This window comes from Heterodontus francisci, chromosome 9 (assembly GCF_036365525.1).
Source record: "Heterodontus francisci isolate sHetFra1 chromosome 9, sHetFra1.hap1, whole genome shotgun sequence".
Taxonomy (NCBI): Eukaryota; Metazoa; Chordata; class Chondrichthyes; order Heterodontiformes; family Heterodontidae; genus Heterodontus; species Heterodontus francisci.
The window spans coordinates 89764351-89788772 of NC_090379.1; the positions used below are offsets into that span (position 1 = coordinate 89764351).

General features: G+C 42.0%; 1 protein-coding gene across 15 annotated transcripts in view; it reads right to left on the bottom strand.

The window, feature by feature from the left end:
- LOC137373900 (alpha-(1,6)-fucosyltransferase) overlaps positions 1 to 24422 on the bottom strand; it is a 904043-nt gene that overhangs the window by 210263 nt on the left and 669358 nt on the right. For 14 of the 15 annotated variants that reach the window (XM_068039463.1, XM_068039461.1, XM_068039460.1 and 11 more), the window contains one exon: positions 17480 to 17907. In XM_068039463.1, the coding sequence (XP_067895564.1) occupies positions 17480 to 17682 (203 nt within the window). In that variant the 5' untranslated portion in view covers positions 17683 to 17907. Of the gene's footprint in view, positions 1 to 17479; positions 17908 to 18897; positions 18985 to 24422 lie in introns of those variants that run through there. The other variant, XM_068039467.1, reaches the window with a different exon arrangement.

Genomic DNA, 24422 nt, shown 5'->3' on the forward strand with positions numbered 1-24422 from the left:
TTGCTTTCCCCACCACAACCCTACCCTAGTGCCTTTATTCTTTCAGATATTCAAGAACTGCAACCTGGCCAATCAGTGGTAGAAGAGCAGGAAGACAGTGATGATGAAATACCGTCACTTGTTCTCACACTTGCAGCCACCAGATACTGAGAACATATGTAATTTAGAAGGCGGCATAGAGGTTAAGATCTGCATGCAGTGAGGCACCAGGCATAAGTGGCCTGCAGACAGGGCAGGGAACAATGATAACAGAGGAGCCAGCTTGCTGGAGGGCAAGGTCATACACAAGCTCTGCTACAGTGAACTCAGATCAGTACTTCAATGGGGCAGCCTATGGAAGGGTATGCATAATGAAATGCAGGAGCATGGAGGAGTCTGGCACCAACTTGGCACAGGGCTGTGTAGAGAGTTTGGAACCCATCCTTTCTAGCGTAGAAATGGTGGCCATCTTTATTAGCAGACTTGCAGACCTAAATATGATGCAGTGTCTGATGGCCAATGTCTCAGCTGCTACTGTGGCACAAGCTGCCCAGACAGCTCTCATAAAAGCTGAGCTTGCGGCCACACAAACTCAGATTGCTACAATCTGGCTGCAAATGCCAAAATTCAAAGAGGCTTGCAGGGGTTCACAGCAGTCCAAGCAATCTGCCATCCAACAGATTACTCGGAGTGCTGAGGCACCGCCTTGGGGGAGTAGTAGTAGATCCATGGAGCACTAACCTGCTGTCCTCTCTCTCACGATGATAACATTCATGCCCTATCACTGCCACTCCACCAGTGCCCTTGGTGTTGCCTCTCAGCTAGCCAGCCCAGATGACTGCTGCCCATGTGCAGTCTGAAGTTGGGCCTTCAAGGGCCAAAGCTGCTTGAGGTCATCCTGTAAGGTCACCTGCAGTCTCCCCCACTCAAATGCATGCTGTAGCCATTGAGGAAGTAGGAGCTGTGTAGGAGCACCAGGACAGGCAAAGGTACATGGAAGACAGACACTAAGGGAATACGCAAGGATGAATATCTGACACCTGTTATAAAAACAAAGTGCTGGAAATACTCAGCAGGTCAGGCAGCATCTGTGAAGAGAGAAGCAGAGTTAACGTTTCAGGTCTGTGACCTTTCATCAAAACTGGCAAAGGATAGAAAAGAATTAGGTTTAAAGCAAGTGAAGCCGATGGGAGGGAGGGGGTGGGGGAGTGTTGTTGGTTGGGAGGAGAACAAAAGGGAACGTGTGTGATAGGGCAGAGGGCAGGAGAGATTAAATAACAAAGCTGTCATGGGACAAAGGCAAAGAGTGTGTTCATGCTATGGTGAAAGACAAAAGCATTAGTCCAGAGAGAGTGTTAATGGCAGAATGACATGCAGCTCTGTCTACATGAAAAACAGGCACATGGTTTAAAAACAAAATAATAAAATATAGAAAAATATTAAAAAAAGGCCAGTAATGCTCTGAAATTATTGAACTCAATGTTCAGTCTGCAAGGCTGTAGAGTGTCTAATCGAGAGATCAGGTGCTGCTCCTTGAGCTTCCATTGATGTTCACTGGAACACTGGAGCAGGCCAAAGACAGAAATGTGGGCATGAGAACAGGGGGTGTATTGAAATGGCAAACAACCGGAAGTTTGAGGTCATGCGCTAAAGAGCCAAATGTTGTGGACATTAAATTTACAGCTAATACTAATGTGGCAGAGTTCACACCAAAGAAGAAGAAATTGGATTACAACTGGAGTTTAACAGACTGGAGAAGTGGGTTCAAGATTAGCAAGTGTCCTTCAATAAAAAATTCTCATCGAGAATTTAACCTGCACGGGTGTAGTCGCGAAGTGACTGGAAGGAGAGAGACTTGGCAGTGATGACCGATCATTCCCTCACAATTCCAGCACAACTGCAAGTGGCTGCAGCCAAAGACGACAAGGTCCTGGGCTGTATTGCCCAGACTGTTTCTGCACAACTAGGGACATGCTAATAGGCTTTGGTGAGATCTCATGAAGTATTGTGCAGCATTTTGGTCCCCCCATCACAGGGAGGACATTGTGGCTCTCGAGCAGGTAGAGAGAAAGGCAACAAGGATGTTGTATTGATATGTGGAGACAAACTTTGTGCCACAATTGGATTTGTTAGAGAGGCCCAGACGTAGAGGGGAGTATCAGTAATGTACAACTAGATAGATTATTTGAGGTGGTGAGGCCAGTTAGAACTCAGAATCCTCTAAATTGAGAAAGCAGGGAGTGAGGTTTGATGTGCTGAATTTTATTTTCCTCAGATGGTGCTCAACCTGTGGAACAGCATCCTGGAGGCAATGGGGTGAGGAGTGACTCCTTTCAGTCTTTCAACAAGGCATTAGAGCATTTCTTTTTAAACTACATAATCACACCAGAAATGTGACAAGCCTTCTAGTAATAAGTAATGGAGTTGGGGCCTCCTGAGCCTTGCCTGATGACTCTGTAGGAGTCAGAGAGGAGCTCTTTCAGCCATTTCCTGACTTGACTACGGGTCCAACGAGAACGGCTGAGACATGGGGATGAATCCAACAAGAAATTGGGTGGGGGACAACTACCTATGGACAGACAACCTTTACTCATTCTAAGTATGTAACCACCCGGGAGAACAATATCTAGTGTGTGCAATTCATACCTGCGTGTTGCCATGGACTGTATAATGGGGCCCATTTCTAGCCCTGCAATTATTTACTGGATGTTGTTTTGTGCAGGTTCAAAGTCAGCTGTTATAAATGCTAACTGAAGTGTTACACATTTGTGCCGCACTTTAAAGTTAGTCACAGGTTAATCAAGACAAATATGGTCACTTGATACAGATATGATATAGAGAAATTAAGAGTCACTTCAGACCCAGCCGTTCTAGTCAGGTGTGACTTAAAAGATATTAAGCTGGTTTTAAGTAGCATGTCTGTTTTTGGCACAGGTTCTCTCTGCAGTTAAATGACATTGAATCCTGACATTTTGTTCCCACTTGCAGGTAATTGCTAGACACTGATCAACTTAACCACTTCTGGGGTATGAAAGTGTCAGAAGGCTTAATCTTTGCATTTCAGAATTAGACAGAACATGTTAGGCTTCTATATGGTGTAATCATATAGATATGAAGGTCTTTAAATGCAGCAGCACATGATCCAAAGCTCCTCCAGAAGCTGGTTTCCAGGGCATTGGGTTGGTACCTGTCAAAACAACGGTATGAAATAGAAATGAGCATGCAGTGAAGTGAGAGAGGCGCAGCAAGGTTTCTGTTACCACAGGTTTCCAATAGGAAGCTGTTAAAAACAAACAAATTATAAGAATTGCCCTAAATGTGCTACAGGTATAAAACTATCCAGTTCACATTACACAGAAATTCCAGCTGGGCAGTCAGTCAAGCTTGAACAAGCAGGCAGGAGACATGAAATTTATGCAAGCACAAATTTCAAGATTTTTGCTTTGTACCAAACTTTATTTTCTCCCTTTTTTTAAACACTGATCTAATTATATACAAACTACTGCCCCCTCAAGTTGCAATACTAATGAACATAATTTTTTCTTCGTGGCTTCTGACTTGCTAACTCTACTTACCATCTGGGCTTTATTTACATAACAAATTGACAAAAAGGATTTGGTTTGATTTGCAGCCTGTGCTGAATTAGCTGATCTCAGCTGGGGAGTAGGGTTGCCAACCTTCCCAGCTTATCCTGAAGTCACCATGAATGAAATGTTACACTCCTGTGAGCAACGCAGGAGAAAAACGCAAGAGTTCACGGTTTGCGTGCATAGGATTTCTTGCACTACAGCTTCAAATTCTGGTGCCAAACCTTTCCTGCCCCCGTGTCATGAAGGTGAACTCACTGAAGGCTGCAGTGAGGGGCAGACAACTCTGGGAAAAGGGCAAGAGCAGCACGATTGGGTATTGCCAAGTTTAACTCAAGTCCAAATCCAGACAAGAGACAAGATGGACTTATATACTATGCAAACCACAAATAAAGGACTAGTGAGAACTAATTTTAAAGAACAAAACCAACTTCAAACCATATTAACATAGATGTGTTACACAAAGAGTAGGGCATGTGTTTTATGTAATCTATTTTGTTTTTCATTTGGAGCACTTGATCAAAATTAGGAATCAACAAGTATTTGTTTAGATTAAACAAGCTTCATTTTGAAATAACATTGAGTATAACAATACTTTTATGCAAAAACACTAAGCCACTGGAGACCCAATGCTTATTCACTAAATTTAATAACTTTTGATTGAGAATAACTGTGGACAAATGTCACATGACCAATCTTGTGTCCAACCCTCCAGGAATACATCCAGAGTTGGCAACCCTAAATATTACTGTGATTTAGAACACATGTATATGCATGTGAACTGGCACATGTGCACATACATATATACATGTATGCACGCACACATCTTGAGAATCCCTTTAGAGATGAACGCAAAAAGGGTAATGCGGCTCTAAAACTAAACTTGAATGTATAACTTAACACTTAGGATAAAATTACACTCGAGCTTTCCCATTAAAATCACGTTAACCCTGACCTTACATAACTAAAAGAAAATTGAGATTCTGTTGCTTATCTACTCATCTCACATAAAAATAATTAACTGCAGATTTCACAATGTTATTAAAGGGATCATACACAAGTATCAGAGCCACAACAGTAATGAATCATTATCTTTCTTTCTCAGATACATATAGTATACATAAGAAAACACAGATTTAACAAAAAATAATATATCTTGTAATTAAGGAAAAAACCAGTAAACTGGAAACAAAGAAACCATGGCACTTGGTAGTATGGCCTCAAGGTTACTGTTACAGCAAGACACCTTTGCGAGCCTGTGGTGTAACTACATTTAAGTAGGTCAGCGCAGGACAGAATCGGTCACAAGTGATAACAATGCCAATGAAGCTAATTAATTCACTCAGTTGCAACTCCATTTCCCTGAGCCAGTAATTGCTACAATATATTGTAGGTGAACTATCAAGAGTCTGTTGTGGTTGTTCCACTGTTACCTCCCTTTGTTTACCTAGCTTTTTAAAACCTCTTCTATAGCTCCTCAATGGTCATACTTGCATATGAAGGTGGCTGTACATATAAAGACTACTCTTAGTTGAAAATGGCTTAATCCAAATTATCTGCTAATTGAGCATTTTTGAAGCTCTAAATTCTCCTTTATCTATGGTACTCAATTCAAATTATTGGATAACTCCGATTTCCTCTAGCACAAAACAACTTTGAATTGTCAGAAGTAAACTCGATTGTCTTGGCCTTTATACCACACAATTGAATAGAAACCTAGACAAAAGTTTGTGAAGAAACAAAATTTGACAGTAGGAATATGTACTATATCTTGCCATATTAATGGATTATGTGAACATAGGAACAGCAGCAAGCTACTTAGCCCCTCTAGCCTGTGCCACCATTCAATTAGATCACTCCTGCTCTGTGATCTAATTCTATATACCCACCTATGCCCCATATCCCTTAATAGCTTGGTTAACAGAAATATATCAATCTCAGATTTAAAATATATAAATTGACATTTGCAAGAGAGAGTTCCAAAATTCAGCCACTCTTTGTATGTAGAAGTGTTTCCTAACGTCACTGTTGAAAGGTCTGGCTCTAATTTTCAGGATATGTCCCCAGTCTTTGATTAATCAACGAGCGGAAATAGTTTCCCTCTCTCCACCCCATCAGTTCCTATTAGTATCACGAAAACTTTGATCAAATCACCCCTTAATCTAAATTCGAGGAAATACAACCCTAGTTTATGATAATCTCACTTCGTAATTTAACCCTTGAAGTCCAGGTACCATTCTAGTAAATCTACTGCACTTCCTCCAAGACCAATATATCATTCCTGAGATGTGGGCCAGAATTTTACACTTGGTGGACGGGAACCGTCCACCAAGCAGGCCTCTGCCTGGCCTGGGGATCCAGACTGCATTTTGCAGTTCCCAGGCCCTTAATTGGTCTAAGGCCTCATTGAGGCAGAAAGTCCTGCAAAATGGAGCTGCCGGCCAATCAGCAGGCTGGCAGCACTCTGTCCCAGCAGTGCCACCGGGAGCATGGCCGTTGCTCGGACTGCATCCCAGCTAAAAATGGATGATGTCGGGGAGCCCCGGAGAATGGTAAGATTTTTGGGGCCTCACCGGGGAGATCGGTCAGGCCCTGGCGAGGCAAGGGTGGTCGATTGGAAGAACAGGGGTTGGGGGGGGGGTGAGTGTTGGGCATTAGGGGTGGTTGGGGCATCGGGGGCAGCCCTCCATCGGGCACAGGGAGCCTGATCAGGAGGACCCCCACCCTCCCCCCCCAGGCCATCAGAAAGCCATCGACGTTTAACAGGCGGCTTTTCTCAGATCTGGGCGGCCTGGTTGGCCAAGGGTAAAATCCCCATGGTAGCGGGCGAAGGCCCTTAAGTGGCCGTTAACTGGCCAAGGGTAAAATTCCAGCCATGGTGCCCACAACTGCTCACAATATGCCAGGTGTGGTCTAACCAGGGCTGTGCATAGCTGAAGCATGACTTCTAACCCTTTGTATTCTAATCCTCTAGATATAAAGGCCAGCATTCCATCAGTCTTTCTAATTTTTCTTTGTATATGCCCATGGCATTTTAATGATCTATGTGCCTGGACTCCAAAGTTGTGGAATTAAATCTTAAGTATAAAGCAATATTGAATTTACTTTACCTAATTAGAGTTTATTTTTATAGTGGTGCTAACTTCCAGGTACTATTTTCCCAACTTAAGTACATTCAAATTTTTCATATTCCTCATGTTAGCTCACTCTGTGCTTACCTGCTTATTGGTTGATGGCATTTCTTTCCCCTGATCAGTTACAGGTAAAATATTGAGTTAGATTCAGGTCATTCCAATGGCAAACCCATTACTGTGACAGTACTTCTACTGCTTACCAAGAAAGATGCTATGAGGCAGACCTAACAGAGAAAGCATAAACCTATAACAGTAGGATTTATGCAATGTTTGCAGAAAGAGGTCATGCTGACACAAGTACCTTCAATCTTTAAGTAATGAGAATTCTGACTTAATGAAGGGCAGACAATCATTTTCAATAATTGCGTGCAGAGATAAGAACAGAAAGTAATGAGATGAAATAGTAACTATGCTTCCATGGTTCAGCTTCCTTCTTCAAATCAAGATCTGCTCACAATTGCTCCCAAAACCCACTCAAAATTGTACATTTTCAAAGAAAGGAGGCAGTTTTGGACTCCAATCCAAAATGGGTGTGAAGTTGATAAATCGACAGCCCCACCCGAAGAATCGTTCCTTTTGGGGTTGGACCTCATTTGAAGACCATAATTGGGCCCGGCGTGCCTCTGTATTTTGCTGGTTGTGATGACAATGGGAAACTGGTGGCTCGTGTCCTGAGCTGGGTAGCAGGTGGGGCCTGGAGGAGCTATGAGTGAGCCAAACCCAAAGGGGTCAAGCACCAACAGCAACAGCCTGCATGCTCCTCCTGACTTTACACAAAGTTTGGGGCTACTTCTTCAGCAACCACCATAGATCCCTTTAAGGAATGTTGGTTAGGCTGCTCAACACCCGGTATAAGCAGTGTACAAATGAGGTCCTATAATTGGTGTAGGATCCCAGTTTGCGTATTTAAATAGCCTCACACTGAAAACAGATGGCTTTGCTGCCCTTTTACAGGCCCATCTGAAAATTGAATGAATCAGGCCTTGGGCATCAATTGGCAGCTCAGGTTCTCCACCAACCCTATCTCCCCAATTTTCAACTACCAGCCGCCCATGAAATGGGGGACTGGCAGCTGAAAACTGCCCCCATATTTTTTTGAGGGACTGGATTACACAATGAGGCTGATAAGACATGAATTCCTGATGCTTTCAACATACCTAAGTGTTAAATGTGCCAAAATGTGGCTAGCCAGTATGCAGGGTGCTGGGAGCCTATGGACAAATGGTGTTAAAGGCTCATCAAGGCTGTTTAAGACTCTTTAAATACTTGCCATCCATCTACATTCTGTAGCAGGGGACAAATTGCAAAAAGTATGACCTAAAACTCATAGTATAAGGCTTCAGCCCCAAAAAAAACTTCTGAAAAAGTTTACCTGCAAGGTTTATGTACATACACTCACACCCACAATGGATTGCACATTGTGCTCTAGTTGCAGGATAAGGTGGCAAATATTAGAATGGAGTACACACATTTGAAAAGGGGGGGGGGGGCATGAGCTCAAGATGTTAAGTCCCTTTTAAGAGGCTACAATGAAAATTATTGCCATGGAGTGCATAGATTAAGTAGGGAAGGGTAAAATCTAAGTCCTCTCTCAAATTCAACATTGGGGCAATCTTTTTCCTGTTCTTTCTTCTCCCCCAGATTACTCACTGACCTCAGCATACCCTAAATTACATCATGCCACACAATATGCTGCTATAAATAAGCAATATTTACCTAAGATTAAGGATGTGGAACACATAAAACAAAATTGATCCGCAAAGGGAGCGCCAAGGTAAATAAAAGAAATTATATTTATACAGCATCCTGTACAGCCCCTGGATGTTCCAGAGCATTTTACAGCCAACAAATTACTTTTGACCTGCATTTGTAATTCTCGTTTTGTAGGCTAACATTTATTCCTTGATCAACGTCTACAACAAAGTTAAAACAAAATAAACTGATTGCACATCAACTGATCACATGGAAGCAATAAATTGGGTTTAGTTTATCATTTTGTCCAGAGAGTTTCCTACTTCTTCAGAATAAGGTGCCAACACATGCCTCTTTCATCTTATCCCACTTACAGCATGAAATACTGCCATTGCAGAATTTTAAAAGCAGCCCCCCAGCATTAACTTTGTATCAACTTGGCACAGGCACTGGACTCTGCAGCTTTCAGCTAGATATTCTGAGGTGGAGTTGTAAGTTGGGTCTATGGGAGCTACTTTTACAGTTGTCTCATGAGGGTTATTCATATTTTGCTGAACTCTTGGGAATATTTTCTTTACACTTAGTTTGGCTACTTTTGATTTATATATTTCATTTCAACTGTACTCTCCTTTCAAGGCTCCTCACATAACCTCCCGCATAAACAGAAGAGTGCTGTTTACAGTCTTGAAATGACAAAGTGATTTAATTATAATCAGGAACTACACTGTGACATGGACATAAATTAATGATTGACACTATAATGCAAACACAGCACTCCAGCACAGTACATTCATTAAATTACAGCAGATCCAAAATGGAAACTAATCAACGAACAACTTGATTTTATTCTCAATTACATTTGTACTTAGTCTCACATGACTAGTGCTGTGCAGTGCCTCAAAAGACAAGTTTAATTCTTCTGGGAAAAAGCAACCAGACAGGGCACTGAAATTGTTTTTGAACGCTTTACCGTATCACCACTAGACCAAGCTATCAACTTTAGAGATAAACATAAATTGTATTGTTCATGTTTTTTTGTTAGATATTAGAGTCATAGAGAGATACAGCACCAAAAAAGGCCCTTCGGCCCACCAAGTCTGTGCTGACCATCAACCACCCATTTATACTAATCCTATATTAATCCCATTTTTTCCCTCTCACATCCCCACCTTCCCTCAATTCTCCTACCACCTACCTACACTAGGTGCAATTTGTTTTACAATGGTCAATTTACCTATCAACCCGCAAGTCTTTGGCATGTGGGAGGAAACTGGAGCACCCAGAGGAAACCCACGCGGACACAGGGAGAACTTGTAAACTCCGGACAGGCAGTACCCAGAACCGAACCCAGGTCACTGGAGCTGTGAGGCTTCAGTGCTAGCCACTGTGCCGCCCTACATTTAAGTTGCTTTCACGATGGGACAGTTCTTAAGTTTGGAGTTCTGCAAATGTCCAGATATTCCCCTAAATGCTAATTTCTAATGAATATTTCTATTGAACTTTGTGGGGGTTATTGGCGAAGAATGGACCATGCTTCCACTGAGGATATAGAACCTGACTAGGTCAAGGACAGTACAGGCTGTTCCTGTACTCTATCTTAACAATATGCATTATAGCACATATACCATTTTCCACATATGCCACATATCATTCTGGCATCTAAGGTTGGTAGTTTACTGTCAAATACTGCTCGATTATAGACACTACTCTTTTGTGAGCCCATGGTCACTTGTTGAAAAGGATAGAAAAAAAAGTACCTTTTATAGGACTCCTGCAACCAACAGACAGCAGAGACTTTCATCCCATTAGTCTCGATAAGATCGGGCAGCGTCTAACTCACTGAAACTTCCAGTACACTCCTTTTTTAAAGCAAAAAGGAGCCTGAACCCACTGTGAGAATTGAACTACATACCATATTTTGTGAACATGTGACAAAGAAATTCTTTCAGGAACTGGCTAACGCAATGGGGTTGATAAATCATGAATACCTGAAGCTTTCAACACACCTGACGTATTCAATGTGCCATAATGTGGCCAGTTGGCTCTTGCCACTGGAGGACAGGCTGAGTCAGAGACTAATTCAAAAGCAATTAGTATGGGATGAGAAAACCAGTCATACAGATTGCAGAAAATCTTATGAGACAGAAAAAAATTTACATGAATACAACACAAAGATCAACAGGTCATCTTGAGTGTATGGAGCAGTGGTCACCATGCGGTTATTACCCCAATTTAGAACCAATCAAATGTGAGCTGTATTCTTTCAATTGCATAATCTTCATTTTGAGTGACAGTAAAATTAAGCGAGGGCTGATATTATATGTTTTTTGTGAAAATTGCACCAAAGTGCTTATTTTCATCAAGAGAAAACCACTATGGTCCAAAAAAGGCTTCTTGTCTGAAGGAAGGAATTGAAAATGGCAGAAAAGTCTACCTGACTGAATAAAGTCTACAAAAGTGCAATTCTGTTATTATAGGGGAAGGTGAAACCCAAATTACCCTCCATTATCTATGAAAATATAGGCTTGAATTGACCACACACCAGATATACTTTGAAGTGTTCACATTTTGTTTAAGATGCAAAACCATATTAAAAAGATGAAAGCAAAATACTGCGGATGCTGGAAATCTGAAACAAAAACAAGAAATGCTGGAATCACTCAGCAGGTCTGGCAGCATCTGTGGAAAGAGAAGCAGAGTTAACGTTTCGGGTCAGGGTCACTGACCCGAAGCGTTAACTCTGCTTCTCTTTCCACAGATGCTGCCAGACCTGCTGAGTGATTCCAGCATTTCTTGTTTTTGTTGTGTTAAAAAGATGGTTCATCTGAGCTGTAAACTGAAATTTACAAGCAGTGATAAGTACCCTCTAATTAACCTTGCAAGTTTGCAAACAGGTACGGTTTACCTGGATTTACCTGTTTAGGCCATGGCCTTGAAGGATCAGCCAGGCTAAGAACAAGTTCATTTAGCAGTTAAAATTCACAATAGTGCTCAGGCTACCCAGGAGCAGTGTTGCAAGAGGTGCTGTATAATCTAGCAGGGGACAGAACTGAAATCAGAACTGGTAATTAACTCCTCATTAATCCCTTTAAAAACAAAGACATGAGCATGCTTCCTTGTCATGTCAGCTCCAGCATAACTACCACTACGAGATGAAAAAGGAGTGTCTTTTTTACTAAATCTGGAGATATAGGCATCACTTGCGAGGCCAGCATTTATTGCCCACCCGTAATAGCCCTTGAGAAGGTGGTGGAGAGCTTCCTTCTTGAACTGCTGCAGTTCATGTGTGAAGGGACTCCCATGGGTGCTGTTAGGTAGAAAGATCTAAGATTTTAACCCAGCTTCGTCCTGAATGGTGTCAAACATCTTGTGTATCGTTGCAGCTATACCCATCCAAGTAAGTGCAGAGTATTCCATCACACTGCTGACTTGTGCCTTATATGCTTCTAAGTTACATTTGTCCATCACTCCCAATCTAACCCTTCCTGATTAAGACCAAAGGGTACATTTCTTTTCTGCATTTAGTTCTTCCAACTGCAGTTTAAGTAACAGTTTTGGTGAGTGACAAGTTAATTTAACAGCAGTAAAGATAACTTACTTGCTGAACAAGCAGTACTATGTATGTTATGAATAAAAAAATTTTTTCAGAAGGAGCAAAGACAGCCTTCACTGAAATAAAAACAAGGATAAATTGTATGAGGTTCGTAACATTTTAAGTTAGACCTGATGGCTTTCAGCATACAGTTGGATCGGTGAGAACTTTCCATGTATTATGGAAGAAGGCATTTCTCACTTATTCAAAGACTGTGTAAGCCAATGGAGTTTAGGAGTTTTCACTGGTGTTAACATTGCTCTGTTGACACCACAGACAATACTTACAACGTACAATAAAATTGATTGAAGTAGCAATATTAACTATAAATTATGAAGTATGATTTCAAGTCCCAGAAATCCCTTGGAACTGATGGAAATGTATTTAGTGCATAAATTGCAATATTAAGTGAAATAATAGGCAACCATACTGGATTGGTGCGCAAGAAACATCAATTATCTCATATCCATTTGTCTTTGTTTTACACTGATGATATTTTACAAGCTTGGCACCTATACCTGTTCATTTGTTCCAGGTTCTTGGAGAACACCAATTGCTTTCTGCTTAAAACAGCACTTGGCTAGTTAACAGACTTTTACCTGTTTCCCAAAGAATGAATGATGTACACAAAAGTATAAGAAAACTACTGAAAGTCATTTTGTACATTAATGATTAATCAAGGCTTACATTATGACAAATAATTCACATTAAGTTTCACTATGTTCTGGGTCAAGCTTGTTAATGTGTCATTGGAATAGAAGTAGGGCCTTCAGCCCCTTAAGCCTGTTCTGGCAACTTATTAGATCATGATTGATCAGTATCCTAACTACTGCTCCAGAACCCTTGATCCACTCCCATAACAAAAACATATCAATCTCAGTCTTCAACTGGCCCGGCAGCCAAACCCTTTTAGGAAACAGAGTTGCAGATTTCTACCATCCTTCGTTTGAAAAATGCTTCCTGATTTCACTCTTACCTGGCTTAGCTCTAATTTTACGATTATGGCACCATGGCCAGAAATTTACCCTAGGCAGACGGGAGCTGGCCACCAACTGAAAAGTCAGTGGCAAACCCACTTCCACCTCACCTGGGGATCCGACCTGTATTTTGCAGGTCCCCGGGCTTCAAATGGCGTGAGGCAGGACTTCCACCCGCATGAGGTAGGAAGTCCTGCCTAATAGAGCTGCCGGCCAATCAGCGGGCTGGCAGCTCTTAGTCATCGGGAACGGTGGCCACTGCTGGGACTGCAGCCCAGCATGCAGAGAAGATGCCTGGGAGCCGGGAAGGAAGGTAGGTTTTGATTGCCTAGCTGGGGGTAATCGGTCAGGCCCTGGCAAGGCAACGGTGGTCATTTGGGGGGGGGGGGGGGGGAGTGTTGGGTCATGGGGGTGGTTGGGTTAGCGGGGGCAGCCCTCCATCGGTCACAGGGTGCCTGACCATGAGGGCCACCTTGGGATGCTGAGAAGCCGTCTGGTTTCGTTAGGTGGCTTCTCCCGGCTCCAGGAAGCCCGTTTGGCACGCAAAACCCCACGTGGAGGCGGGCGAAGACCCTTAAGTGGCCACTTAAGGGCTTTGATTGGCCTGGGGCAGGTGGGCCATTTTTTTCCACCGCCGCCCTGCGTAAAGTGGCAGCAGAGGCAGGAGCAGGTTGGGAAGGTCTCCCAGTGCCTCCCGCTCCATTTTACACCACCCCGCCGCCACTATTCCGCTCATCGGGGTGGCATAAAATTCCGGCCCATATCCTGAATTCCCAAACCAGAGGAAATAGTTTCTTTGTATCTAACCTATCAAAACCCTTCATAATTTTAAACACCTCAATCAGATCAGCCCTCAACTTTCTAAACTCAAAGGAACATACAAACATGTTTTCACGACTTAATACAAATAATAGGGCCTATTAGGGACAAAGAGGGTCATATATGCTTGGAGGCAAAGGGCAAGGCTAGAATACTTAATAAGTACTTTGTATCAGTGTTACTAAGGAAGAGGAATCTGACAAAATATCGGTAGAAGCGGAGAGAGTAGAGGCAATGGACAGGGTAGAAAATTGAGAGGGAGGAGGGACTGGAAAGGCTGGCTATGCTTTGGGTAGATAAGTCAGCTGGTCCGGATGGTTTGCATCCCAGGTTGCTAAAGAGAGGGGGGATGGAGATAGCGAAAGTGCTTGTCATAATCTTCAATATTCCCTAGATATGGGAGAGGTGTCAGAGGATTGGAGAGTGGCAAAGGTGACACCCTTATTCAAGAAAGGATGAAAGGACAGTCCTAGCAACTACAGGTCAGTATGTTTAACATCAGTGGTGGGAAAGGTTTTAGAAACAATAATCAGTGGGAAAAAAAATCAGCAGGCACTTGGAGAGGTTTGAGTTAATTAAGGATAGCCAGCACAGATTTGTAAAAGTCAGATCATGCTTGACCATTCTACTTGATTTTTTGATGAAGTAAAGAGAAGGTTGATGTAGGGAGTGCTTTGGATGTTGTTTACATGGATTTTAAGAAAGTGTTTGACAAAGTATGACATAAAATTCTGGTTAACAAAATTGAGGCTCATGGAATAGGAGGGTTAGTGTCCAATTAGGTAAAAAATTGGCTCATGGACAGAAAACAGTGCGTAAATAGCTGTTTTTCAGACTGGGGGTTGGTGGACAGTGGCGTTCCCCAATGGTCAGTGCTTGGACCATTGTTTTTTTTGCTGTATATAAATGACTTGGGTCTTGGAATACAGAGTAGAATCTAAATATTTGCTGATAATACCAAACTTGGAGGAGTGGCAAACAGTGAAGATTATATGAACTGCTTGCAATAGGACATAGATAGGCTAGCAGAATGGGCAAACAAGTGGCAGATGGAATTTAATACAGACAAGAGTGAGATGATGCATTTTGGCCAAAGGGATAGGGTGAGGCAATATAGACTTAATGGTGCAGTTTTAAAGATTGTGCAGAACAGAGGGACATGGTGGTGAATGTGTATCAATCTTTGAAGGTGGCAGGACAAACTGAGAGAGTGGTTAGCAAAGCATATGAGATCTTGGGCATCATAAATAGAGACAGAGTACAGAAGGAGGGAAGTTACACTGAACCTTTATAAAGTTCTGGTTAGGCCCCAACTGCAGTATTGCATCCAGTTCTGGTCACCACGCTTTAGGAAGGATGGGAAGGTCCTTGAGAGGGTGCAGAGGAGATTTACAAGAATTGTTCCAGGGATGGGAGATTTTAGTTACGAGGTTAGGTTAGAAAAGCTGGGGTTGTTCTCCCTGAAGCAAAGGTGATTGAGGGTAGATTTGATAGAGGTGTACAAGATTATGACAGGCTTAGATAAGTTAGACAAGGAAAAACTATTCCCATTAGCTGATGGTACAAGGACTAGGGGACACAGATTTAAGGTTTCAGGCAAGAGATGCAGGGGGGATGTGAGGAAGAACTTTTTTTATGCAGCAAGTGGTAATGAGCTGGAGCTCGCTGCTCATGAGGGTGCTGGAAGTGGAGACAATCAACCGTTTCAAAAGGAAATTGGATGGGCTCTTGAAGGGAATAAAAGGAGTGGGACTGACTGGATTGCTCCACGGAGAACCCGCATGAATTTGATGGGCCAAATGGCCTCCTTCTATGACATAAATGACTCTATGATATTCCTGTGGTGAACTTACGCTGTGCCCCCTCCAAAGCCAACATTTTTCTTCAGGTGATCAGCTCAAAGCTAAGCAAAAATGTAATAATATGAACTACGTTCCGATTAATTTATCCATGCGCATGTATCAATCAAATGAAATCTTGCTGTCATATTTTTAGACACCATATTTGTATCCATTAGTATTTATATACTCCAGTTAAATATTTATATACATTGTTATACATCCTAGCTGTCACATGGACTAGTTTTTAGTTTTGTATTAGTTTCGAGATTATGTAATGTACCCTCTTATTTTTGTCATGGTTGAAAACATTATTCGCCCTTAATATTTTCATTTATTAGACAATATAAGAGACCCTTTCCTGGAAACCATGTGATTTACCCTCCCCCAGAGTTCAGATTCCTGAAAATCATGTGGCCTCCTCAGGGTGCAATGATAAAAGCAGAATTCTTGGAAATCATGTGGTTATCTTAAGTTTCATAAAGCAGGTTTCCTGGAAAGTACACAACCCTCATTCTTGTAAAACAGTGGTCCCTTATCTCAAGAGAACAAAGGGACCATTTAATGGATGGCATTGCCCTAGGTGACTGTCACTTTAAGAAACCAACAAGAGAGTGCTCATATGCACCTGAGACCAATCAGGAGTACTGGGGAAAGTAGTTTTTTATAGGGGTGTTAACCACCAAGAAAGGGTTAAAAGTCAATGCATAGTAGCCTTGGCACACAGCTTTACTGGAGAAAGAAAGAAGGGAGAAGAGGCCAGAACTCGGATCACCTATGTCCAAGCACTGCGGGGAGTAAAGACCATGTGTGGCTTGTAAACTACCGCCTGGTTGCTAAGTATAATTTTGTTACTTAATAAATCCTCAATTTGTTGCACCAAAATTATTGTCTGCAATTGTTTTGTCTTGTCCAAGAACCCAAATAAGGTTCAGAACTGCCCAGAACCAGACTCCAAATCAGATCTGACCAAGCTCTATACAACTGAAGCATAATTTCCACTCTTTGCTTCAAACAAAGACCAACATTATATTAGACATTTCGATTACTTTTTGTACCAGTAGACTAGCTTTGAGTGATTCATGTACACGGGCACCTAATATCTTTTGCTCCTCTACAGTTCGTAATCGATGACTAGTAAGATGATATTCCCATTCGTCTTTCTTAGATACAAAGTGGATGACTTCAAACTTTCCTGCATTGAGCTCCATAGGTTAAAGTTTTGCCCACATACTTAATCCATCAGTGTTCGTCTATAACTTCCTTTTTCCAGCTACAACTTACTATACCTGGTAGTGTCATCTGCAAACTTGAATATACAACTGTGTTGCTCAGACATGACCTACCCTTCACAAATTCATACTGATTCTCTGATCAGCATACTTGTCAAGTGCTCAGTCTCAGTCTCCCTGATGATAGATTCCAGTAACTTCCCCACAGGGAAGGTCTGCAGTTACTTGGTTTCTCCCTTCCTCCCTCCATTCTTAAATTATTGAGTACATCATCATACTCACTCTACAGAATGGCTGTTAGACCACAAAATCTGGTAGCTATATGTAGACTAGTAGCAGCTCAATAAGTAGTGTCCTAGGAATATCTTTCTTATATGTGCCCTGCGTTCTATTTTAAGAGGTATACATTATTTCCTGATGCCAAATTGTATTTCAAAAACATCCTTGGTCCTCACTAACAAGTGTCATTATGAAAAGATCTGTAAAATAGTTAACAAAATTGTTTGTTAAATGTATTCCTACTGCAGTGTCTCTCCCGACGTATTCACTGAAATGTCATTGTTGTAGACAATGTTGTCCTTACAAATCACCAGCTGGAGCCCAATACACCCTGACCCCCTCCTACCTACCTCAGTGACTCTGCCATCCTCCGTAGATCTTCATTTTGCTGTTTCAAACGCTCAAGTTTTGCAAGTATCTTGGACAGTTCTCTGCTGGAGCGATCCGGTTGGTCACTGTCTCTGACTAAATGCCCGCCTATATAGAATAACAAAGTCCCCCAGGCAAGAAGGATCAACATAATCCATCGCCAGGAGCCAGTCCATGGCCGCATCTTCAGCTGGTCAAGTCCACAGTAACTCCTCACAGGTCAAAAACTGACATGCTTTCAGGATCTGTGTGCAGATGAATGAGTCTTTGTCTTTCACTCCCTCAACACATTGTGCCAGGAATCAACGCAGCTCCTAAAATTTCTTGCAGCACTCTTTTTCCAAAGGAACCTTCCCCTTGATTTGACAACCAGCAAATTCACTTATTAAAAGCCTCTCATTTCGACACTCTGCAGAAAGAAAAGAAAAAGAACACGTAATTGGATTATTTATGTGACTTACAAATAATGGTCCACATATGAAAGCAATTACACTGAAAGCCTAGGCAGTGTTGTATGGGGGAGTGCCAGATCTCTTTGCCTGCCCTGTGAGCTCCAAAAGGGCAAATCTCTTCAGTTCATGCCGTTAATCCATACAGTATATTAAAAGTCATTCCAGAGGAACACAAAAAATAACATTTATTCGCAAACCGACGAGCTAGGAAGGCAACACACTGGCAGAGGCTTTGAAGGCTGCTGCAATGAGATAGAATGCACTGCATTTCAATTTGGAGCACTGAAAATTATTCAGAAGCCCTCACAAATGGAAAAGACAATAAATATAACTGAATTGGAAAATATATTCTTGTCTTTTCTGTACTTCAAAGAAGTAAATTTTACTTGAAGACTGTTCCAAAAATGTGATCAAAACCTCCTAGTTAATAGTGGAAGGCTGGAGCTCGATGTATGGTAGGCCTCAGACCTGCAGCTAGAGTACTGTTTTCACCCCCAATCCCAGCGCAACATCTTGCCAGTCTTGCATGTGTCAAATGCCTAGAAGGGCATCTCCCCTACCCTTGTCCCACCCGAGGAAAATCAGCACTCTGCTCTTATTATTAAATGCTTCCGTTGACAGCAGTGTGTGCAAAATGTAATGTTTTGTCACTTAAAACAAGAGACAAATGTGTTTAAAAATTATAATTACTTGGGATTGCATGGAAACAAGTTAACATTTAGGCTTATTAGTCTTCAAGAAAAATTGTGAATAATCTGCTTAGATTTCATCTGATTTGAAAGGCCAAAATTCCCATGTGCGCGAATGGGGTAATCCGATGCAACATCAGGAATAGTTAATGCTTCTTCATAATATTTCTGACCAGTTTCAAACCCATGAAGTAGATATATCTCGGAACCTTTGAAAATGATTGTTATTGTGATAAATAAGATTGCCAGATTGAATACCTCTTTATCCTGTCCTGTTTAGCTCTTGATTTGCAAAATGATATAACATTTATCTCTTTTGAGTGAGTGTGCAGTCATTGCTGGGAGCACATCCTTAATTTCAAAATATTCAAGACCTATGACAAATGAATATGGGTTGGGTGGGGGTTAAAGAAAAGCACGTTTAACAAGAAAAAATGCAAACATATATTACAAAAAACCATCAAAGAATCTAGACCTACAAAGTGGGTGCAACACAGCTCCTAAATACAACGGGGTATTTTGAAATACCAAGACAGCATTTCAGCAAAGCTTTCATTAATTTTTAGACAGTACTGTTGAAGGATGAATGTCCTTTGGTTTCCAGCATTTCGCCAACTCTAGAGTTGCAGTGCAACTTTACAGAATTCCACAGCAAACTATGAAGGCAATACTGAAAGACTTAACTGTGCATTATACATTTTCTTCCTGTGCTGACAAAGAAGCATTAGTTAAGCGCAGTGGGCCAGAATCCAAAACATTATATATTTTGCAATAAGGAGGGGGAAAAAAATCCCAACATTGTTGCAGTGCATACATTATGACTTATGCAAATGCCAGTGATGTCTGAGGCAATGTTAGAAAGAAAACACAATAATAAATCATCGTATCCTGATTTACAAGTTCAGGCATCAATACTTTACGAACTTGTGTATTTAAACATCATGTAATCTACAAAACGCTGTAAAGTTTGAACAATAAGTGGGCATTTGTAGGATATAAAATTGAATGATATGTGGGTCAATAAAATGCATGAGATACCTTCAACAAATTAAATAACTTTGGAAGGAAGCTTACAGCTGTATAAAACCATGGATTTACGTAGAAAGCTTGGAACAATACACCAAGCCAGTAATTTGTGTCTAAAACCTGGAACTAAATGGCACGATCTGATTTGTGTTCAGTGAACTGCAGATAAAATTAGTTATGTTTCAAAGAAGAATTCCTTCTCATTTAGTTTGCATGTTTCTATGCTTTCCAGTAATATTTAACTGACTTCATCATCCTTTATCTCTCAGTCCGTGGCTTGTGCCAAAGAAGGATTAAGCGGAGACCAGTAAGGTTGTGGTTTTCAAACTTCTCTTGAGCTGGACTCCCTGCAAGTGCAGGCATACTCCTGGGGACATTCACCAAACACTGGCAATACCTGGAGACCCCTGCAAATACAGACAGATCTCACCCACAGAGAAGACCAGCAGCCCCAGTCAGTGTCGACGTGCACATTCTATCTTCTCGAGGCAAAGACATTTTACAATCAAGGACATGGGATAATGTAACCCATCAGGTTCAAAAAGCCACACCATTTCAGTATGCCCTGATTGGCCTACAATTTCCTACATGGCAACAGTATATAACCTCCCCACCCATGCCCACATAGCACAAAGAGCTCCTCCTCATTGAGAAGACTCACCTGCCCCATCACTGTACAAGGTTCACAGGAACACCCACTTCTCAGCAACCAGAAATAGTCCAGTGCAGAAATCCAACAACAACTTACATTTATATAGTGTCTTTAACATAATAAACAATCCCAAGGCACCTCACAGGAGTGCTATCAAACAAAATCTGACACCGAGCCGCATAAGGTTAGTTCAGTTGACTAAAAGATTGATCACAGAGGTGGGTTTTAAGAAACATCTTAAAGGAGGAGATGGACAACCAAACCACACTCCCAAAAACTCCTAACATCAGAAAGCCAATAGAAGAAGAGGAGGATAATCTTTCACAGGTTGACCACAACAATGGCTCCATGCTCTGAAGGTGTGTTCCTTCTAGGGTCAGGTGCATTGTTCTCACATGTTTAATGTTGTGCTACCTTTTCAATTGGCCTGTGTCAGAGAGAGGCTTCTCTTTCGCTTCGCTCGCAATGCCCATTCAACATTCCAATTCATCTTCCTTTGGGAGGAGGGTGTAATTCTCCTGTTTAAAACTCACTAACAGTTCCACATTGAATAGCAAAAGGGAAATCAAACCCACCTCGTGTGTCCTCGCCCTTACTCCTAATAAACTGCTGACCACCCAACTTCCCTTCCCAGCTCCCGTGTTAACTGAAATTGTTAATGGCTCCCCCAGCTACTGTCCCCCTCACCTTCAAATCTGCCGTCATCACCCTCTTCTTAAAAAAAAAACCCTCGACACTGCTTTCCTCCCCGCTTTTGCTAACTACTACCCCAGCTCCAAATCCCATTCCCTCTCCCAAGTCTTAAATGTGCTGTTGTCTCCCAAATTCATGCCCATCTTTTCCACCTGCCACAATGCCAAAACAGCTGTTATCAAAGTCATAAATAACAATCAATGAGACTGTGACAAATGTAAACTATCACTCCTTGTCCTTCGCGACATTTGTGCAGCCTTTGGTACAAATTGACCAAACATCGTCCTCCAATGCTTCTCCAGCATTGCCCAGCTGGGTGGGACTATACTCGCAAAGTTCCATTCTTATCTATTCAAATGTAGCCAGAGAATCACCTGCTCCTCCAGCGGTATCTCTGGTGTCCCCCAAGGATCTATCTGTGTCACTCTTCTATTTCTCAGCTACATGCTGCCTCATAACATCATCTAAAAACACAGCACATGTACGCTGATGAAACCCAGTTCTAACCCACCATCACCTCTCAACCCCTCCAATGTCAGACTGTTTACCTGACATCCAGTGTTGGATGAGCAGAAATTTCTTCCAACTAAATATTGGGAAGATCGAAGACATTGTATTTGATCCCTGTCACAAACTCTGCTCCCAGGTCATCGACTCCATCCCTTTCCCTGGCTACAGTCAGAGGCTGAACCAGACTGTTCACAACCTTACTATAATATGTGACGCTGAGATGAGCTTCCAACCACATAACTGCACCATCACTAAGACTGCTTATGTGCACCTCTGTAATGTTGCCCGACTCCACCCTTTCCTCAGCTCATCTACTACTGAAACCCTCATTCATGTCTTTTCTTTACCTCTAGACTTGACTATTCCAACACTTTCCTGGCTGGTCTCCCATGATCTGCAAATTTGAGATCATCCAAAATTCTGTTCAGTTAAGCAACACCTCGATCTTAAAATTCTCATCCTTTTTTCCAAAGCCCTCCATGGCCTTACCCCTTCCTATCTCTGTAACCTCCTCCAACCCCTCAACCCTCCAAGATAGCTGCAGTCCTCTAATTCTGGCCTCGAGCATCCCCAATTTTAGTTGCCCCACCATTGGCAGCCATGTCTTCAGCTGCCTAGGCCCTAAACTCTGGAATTCCCTCCCCAAATCTCTCCACCTGTCTTCTCTACTTTAAGACCTATCTCTTGCTATTAAACTTTTGGTCATCTGTCCTAATACCTCATGTAGTTTGGTGTCAGATTTTTGTTTTATGAAACTTCTGTGAAGGCCCTACATTAAGGGCACCACATAAGTACAAGTTGTTGTTGGTATAGTCTCACAAGACCAGACACTGTTGAGGACAAAGGTAAAAGGCAGTCTCACTGTCATTATGTAAGACATCAAATGTAAGGTACATTGATGTGGGAGGAGATCTGGATAGATCCAGATGTTGGGTGCCCAGGCCACTCAGACAGAACATTCCAAGAACCATGCACTTTAAACTCGACCAATGCAAGCAAACCATGCACCCAATAAAGAAGGAATAGACTTTCTACTCAAACCCATGCAAAACATATTCCAGAATCAATCAAACCTTGCCCAACTCATTGGGAGTCTTTGACCATACACCAGTTACTCTCCAGCTCACCTTTACACACCTGTCACATCACCTATAGAATACAGAAGGGACATTGACAGCAATTCACAATGCAGAAGTTAAACCAGCCTCAGGCTCCAATGAGATTAACAAGGAATTTATGGACTTCTGTCATTACTACATACCTCAGCATCCCAAACCTTCTTTCAGGCAACAATTCATCACATTGCCAACTTCTCTCCTCTCCTAAAACAACATGGACAATTTTGAATCGCAGCTAAGGCGATGCAAATACAATACCTAAAATCTGGGAAAGCTCCTGAACCAATAACTCAGCCGATTTCCACAAGGCCCTGCTCCCTTACTCTTCTACCATATTGAAGAAACAAACGACTCTGAAACATTCAAAATAACGACAATCACACAAATACACAGAAACAGGATGACACCATCTGATCATCCAATAGTGTTGATCAAAGATCGAGTCTAAGTTCAAAATAATGTGCAGGATTTTGCCACCAATTTGAACTCAACTAACCCTGGCCTCGTCCATGTTAAATAAACAGGACCTGGATATATCACAGTGATGTACCACTGCTACAGCAACAATTCCGCTACCCTTATACTTTCCACGTACACAAAGAACACTTTCAATTAAGCAGAGTGAAACTTTCTTTTTACTGAACTTGGAAAGAACAGCTTTCTGTGACAAGCTCAAGATGTGAATTAGAATCCAATATTATAACTTCACATCCCCTGTGTGCGCCAAAGGCCTCAGCTCTTCTACATTCCCTGCCAATGAGAGACAAGGCAAGGATGGCCCATATCCACATCCTCTTCAACCTAGTCATAGAACCCCTGCTGGCAAGCTGATTGAGATAAGACTTTCATGGAGAAGAGGATGAAAAAGCAGAATATAACATATCAGTGATGACGTACCAGTTTAAATTACCAAGCCCTTCACTACACTTCCCAAGATCAAAGCAGTTTCTCTGCCTTCAAGATACGGGCTCCATGATTCAAAACCTAAGTGCATTTTTCTCACTCTGGACATCCCCATACAAAATTAAGAATTCTTTCCCTCTGCAAAGTGGTTCAACAAGGAATTAGGACAGGTCCCAACATCTCTAACCCATACGAATTAAACTAACTTATTCTGCAATTCTGCTGGAACAGTCTCAGGAGTGCAAGCACATTAAGAATGAAGTCATTCCCATGCCTCTTCCAACCTTTTGCGTTGCTGCCAGAGTCCTAAGTCAGCAAATGGGATCTTGACAGATTTGTATGGACAGGCAAGAAATGTTTCACTGCCTTTAGCTCCCAAACAAAAAGCCTTGCCAGTTGACAGGGACGGTCAATTCTGAGCAATTGTGACCTGAATTCTAGGCCACCTACAGAACCCTCAGCCAGGCCTTCAGGCCGTGCCTCCAAAGTAACCCTGCATAAAACCTACCTTTCACAGACCTGCAAAGAAGCTCTGAGACCTAGGTCGGATTTTCAAAAGGCTGCAGGTCAGTGCCCGATTTCAAAATTGCCATTGTGGAGATTACCTCGGGATCCTGATGCCTCCGGGACAGTTTGCAATTACAAAACAGGGAGGGAACAGGAAATCCACTCACCACCAATTAATGGTCTCTTATGCTCCTTAAGGATCATGTCAAGGGGTCTGTCTGGTGCAGAATGGAATTTTTCAATTTTATTTTGGCAAACCTGAACAGTGCACAACTGTCAGGTTCGCTGTGGGGGCAAATAAAGTTTATTTGCCTTTATTTTAAACCTGTTTTTTAAAGGACCTTCTTGCGCCAGTGCTAGTGCTGGAACTTCAA